The sequence below is a fragment of the Microtus ochrogaster genome, chromosome 19, assembly GCF_000317375.1.
Source record: "Microtus ochrogaster isolate Prairie Vole_2 chromosome 19, MicOch1.0, whole genome shotgun sequence".
NCBI classification, from domain to species: domain Eukaryota; kingdom Metazoa; phylum Chordata; class Mammalia; order Rodentia; family Cricetidae; genus Microtus; species Microtus ochrogaster.
The window spans coordinates 60,943,861-60,948,647 of NC_022021.1; the positions used below are offsets into that span (position 1 = coordinate 60,943,861).

The 4,787-nt window shown below is 43.8% G+C and overlaps 1 protein-coding gene across 1 annotated transcript in view; it reads right to left on the reverse strand.

Moving 5' to 3' along the window:
- Positions 1-4,787, reverse strand: part of Itga1 (integrin subunit alpha 1) — a 153,911-nt gene that overhangs the window by 28,255 nt on the left and 120,869 nt on the right. Inside the window, exons 15-18 of the mRNA XM_005356825.3 lie at positions 4,272-4,402; positions 2,835-3,001; positions 1,629-1,765; positions 556-666 (exon numbers count right to left, since the gene is read on the reverse strand). Of these exons, the coding sequence (XP_005356882.1) occupies positions 556-666; positions 1,629-1,765; positions 2,835-3,001; positions 4,272-4,402 (546 nt within the window). The remainder of the gene's footprint in view (positions 1-555; positions 667-1,628; positions 1,766-2,834; positions 3,002-4,271; positions 4,403-4,787) is intronic.

Sequence of the window (4,787 nt, forward strand, 5' to 3'; positions counted from 1 at the left end):
CTCCCTCCCTCCCTCCCCATTCCTCCCTCTCTCCTTTCTGCCTGCTTCCTGCAGATAAGGATGGAAGTACTCAGCTACTGCTCCAGTGCCACGCCTTTCTGTTTCTCCCCATGATGATCATAGACTAACTAGCCCTCTAACGCTGTAAGCAAGCCCCCAGTTACATGCTTTCTTATCTAAAAGTTGTCCTGGTCATGATGTCACCACATAGCATTAGAACAGTGATTAAGACACAAGCTTTGATACCACAGGCCTCTGCCAGGAAGGCCAGGGATGAACCTACACTGTTGACTAAAGGTTAACTGTGGTCCAAGTATGAGGTCCAGTATGAGCGCATCGTTATCCCTAAACTGTGTCTCATAACTTCGTGCTTATTAGGGCAAACACCTTGCCAATTGTTTATTTACAGTTCCCTTCAACCCCAGCAAGGAAGTTAGAGGGTCTGGGAGAAGTCTAGAATTGTCCAATTCTCTCTCTTCTCCTCTCCCTCTCACTAACACACAATTGATTTGAATTATGTGTCTATGTGTTTTGGACATTGTAAGTTCATCTTACGTGTTCGTGGACTGAGTTTGGCAGAGCATCATCCAGCACGGGTCCGTTTTCTGGGTCGGTAAGATTAAAATCCAAAGTCACTCTCACGGAGTCCTGGAAGTCATGCTTATCCTACAAGGTGAAACAGAACATTTGTCAGTGGAGTCAGCTTTGCTGGATGTTATGACTCTGTGGGAGCATCCTTCTGCTCCTCTAGTTTACTGGAACCTTCTTGATCACTGGTGTCATACCTCAGTAGGCCTTTGCTTTTCTGAAGTGGTATAGCTTTTCCATTTTGACAAGAATAATAGCTGGGAAATGGCTGCTCCAGGATGACAGGTCACTCCCCTAGAGCTCCACAGAGGGACTTGCTGGAGTTCCCCCCAGGAACTCCCCTGCCTGAATATACCACCCTGAGCTACATAATAAAAATATTGTTGTTCTTGAGACCCATGCCAGTACTCATTTCTGGGAAAGTGTCTCTCTCCCTTTAAGAAGGACAGACTCACCCAATGCACCTGTATTTCACTCATATACATCTAAACGTATGGAATTTTACAATGCATAGATATGGAAATGATGTGAACATGATTAATGTTTTCCATTTCAGTAAGAACCGTCATTTTTGATGTCATGAACCACGGTCTTCATATACATTGCTGTGAGCTGTCTCAGTGCCCTCTAAGGTGGGTAGCTATGAGGAGTCTTATTTTACATAGCGCCTCTGAGACTAAATGACTTGCCCATAGTCATTCAGACCCTGGGGCAGCTGGGATATACACCGCATCCCCTTCAGTTCCACAGCAAATGCTAAAACACCTAGGGCAATCCAGAGGGTTTTGGTAATGTTTGAAGCTAGTTCATTCCTCTTAGCACTGGTCCCTGGACACAGCTCATACGCTGCCCTTGTTCACATGGCTGCAGTCAGTGTCTGCAGACTGGAGTCAGATCTGTCTGCTGCTCATCAAATTTTCTACAAGTTCTGACCCATCAGGTCTCAGTTCCGAATAACTTCCGAGGGTGACAACTACACAGCCACGCCCCCCCAGCCTCTTGACCTGGAATAAGGCAGCTGTAATACATGATTTACTTGCCAACATGTAGAAGGAGTGCCTAGTGCATTCTGATTCCCGAACCGTGATGTTTCTTTGAATCTTTCTTTCCTGAGTTCCAGAGAAAAAACTCCGGGATATCTGTCTTAGGGAGTCGAGGGTGACGCGGTACTGCAAATCTATGAACAGGAAGGGACATTGGACAGACATGTTTATTTGGGAACGACTTTCCTGTGATCCTACTCCAATTAACATTGCAGTAAAAGCTCTCGAGCAGATGAATAGATAAAGGGTCCTACACTGAGAATACCTATATTGCTACAGTGCAGACAGAGAGGCGGTCGTGGACATAACCTTGAAAGCCTATGCAGTGGCTCTCTTACATGACCATGCATTTAACATTTAAATCATAATTGTGTGTAATGTATGCATATACACACACTAACATACATAAATTATGAACATACATGTGAATTGTGGTTTGAATTTACTAAATTTACCAAGTCTGAATTTACTAAATTTGTGTTCAAGATAATTTTTTTATAGTTTAGAAATGCTGGCAAACAGCCTGGGATACTGTTTGTTTTTATATTAGGTTCAATATAGACAAAAATAAACAAAGGGCATTTTTACCTTTTTGTAGAAACATGCCAACTTAGATTATATCCAAAACATAAAATTCTACAAAATAAGCCCCCTAGCTTTGACCCCAACATATTTCAACATCATTGAAGACTGTCTTAGACAGTCCAGAGCATAAGGCCGAGGGGACACACAGATTGGCACTACACACCCAAGGGCCACACACAGAATAAGTCTGGCCATAAACAAGGGCCGCATCTGGACGTTCTCACGAGAACCTTGGACTAGGTGTGAAGCTGTCAGGCCATCTGCAATACTAGTCTTCACCAGCAGGGGGCAGGAGAAGGGAGAGGATTCTGTTTCAAACAATCTCATTTACAGACCTTTTTAAACGCTCCCTGTGAAGAGTGTATAAAATATAAATATATGGGAGGCACAGGAAAAACATGGAATTTCATAGTCAGTACGTTCTAACATGCAATTTCTGCTGCAGAATTTACTAGGTTCCAGAATGGTTCCTCCTAGAGGAGTGGATTCAGGGGTCAACAGGCTCATAGGGCAAATGCTTGGAGCTAAAAAAGTTAATGACGCTGGGGAGAGGTCCTCATGCTGGAGCCAACACATTCTCTTCTGCCCCAGAGTACTTACTGCAATCATAATGCTTACCAGCTTCGTAATCCGAGTCTTCTTTAGACTTTAATTTCGCATAAAAACATATTGTAGCGTTTATGCATACTGTTTCTTTTCCCTCCATGCGGCAGTTTTTCTTTTGAATATTCACTTTGTTGGGTTCAAAACTCATGGTCACTTTAACTACAGCCACATCCCTGGCCCTGCAAACGCATAAACAACGGGATTACTCACACGGTAGCATTTAGCTGGGCAGGGCAGGGAGAGTGCATCAGAGGCCAGTCTCCTCTGTGTACTGTTGTGTGCTTTCAGGCTATTGTTCTCTAATGACTGCTTGATACATAAACCGTCGCATCTCATGTCCTAGGAGACCCCCGTTGTTTAGAACCATCTCAGACATTTGGTTCAAAGACAGACAGAAGACTTAAAATGGAACCAACTGGCCAGGTGCAAGCTCAGAATCAAAATAGTATTGGGGGATCTCTGAGTTTGCTTCCGATTTGGGAACAGTTCAAAGGCACCTAGGAAATTAGCCGGACCCTGCTGGCTTTCATCAAAACTAGAACACCTCTCTGTTCTTGAAGATGGGGCCTTGCTTTTGTTTCCTGAAGGAAGAGCTATGTTCGAGACCCTGTGAGAGTCTGCTGTTTCGTGTAACTGCTAAGTTAGCTTTAATCATCAGACACACTGTGGTCCCCGCTCCTTACCCATGGCTTGGCTTCCCATGGGTTTTGGTTACTCATGGGCAGATCACCTGGGCCCAAAAACATTAGACAGAAAACTCCAGGAAGGAAAGAAGAATGTTTTAAATTATGCACTGTTCCAAGTGGTGTGATAAAATCTGTAATTTTCCCATTGTCTGTCTGGACTGGGAAGCATTCAGACTGCCTGCCTTTGCATTTTAATGGCAATTTACTATACCAGTAAAGGCATATACCATGTTGCACTTCTTCTCTTCCATTAGAGTTTTACTTTATTTTCTGTTTTTTTCCTCCTTGTGTGCCTGAAGTGCATGCAGAGAATGGAGGCTGATGTGAGGTTTCCTCTTCCATCGGCCTCCATCTTTCTTTCTGAAAACAGTCTTTCTCTGAACAGCCCACTGATGCAGCTAGGCTACTTGGCCACTGGACCCAGATAGTTAGGATCTGCAGACACAGCTCCTTTCCAGAAACTCCCACTCACACCACCCACATAGGAACGACACGGCAATAGATGGAACCCTGGTGCAGGAGAGGTGGGTAAGCAAGAATCCCCAGGGGCCAAGTACATAGTTGAGAAGCAAATTAAGAGTTCATTCTACCCTATTCAGCTTCTGTGTTCTTGGGATTCCCTGATGCATCAACCTATTGAATAACTTGCATCTTGCCAATACAATAAATAGACGTTTGATACGACAAGAGTTCTATTCATACTTTGGTCTAGAATCATGAAAAATACTGCCATTTGCATAACCAGATGTTATAACATACATACCAGAAGAGGGCAGCTCCACCAAGGCCTCCGATGGTCACATCAGTCAAACCATCACCATTTAAATCCATCTCTCCATGGATAGACTGGCCAAAAAATTTCAGTGTCTTGCCATCCCCACCTGATGGAATACGCTGTGAAAATCCCAACAGACAGGTTGATGGTGGAAGAGACCGTTCAAAATAGTTTTGAGTAAATCTGAGAATTTGGATTAGTGCATAAAGTTGGAAGTAAAGCTCCTTTGGGGAGTGAGAGGGCCCTGAGTGGAAGCAAGAGGAAACACAGAGATAGTCCCAAAGGAAATTGTTCTTCCTATAGCCCAGACTGTCATGTCAGAGTCAGAGACTCAGAGAGAGGCATGCTGATGTATAATGTCCTTCGGTCTACTGCTCAAGAGGAATCTGAGCCACAGGCTCCATTTACACTTCTTTGTCAATTCTAATAAACAGATACAGTCTAAGGTCCTGGAACCTTTAAAAACACATTGTATATGCAAGAGGACAAACAGATGACTGCATG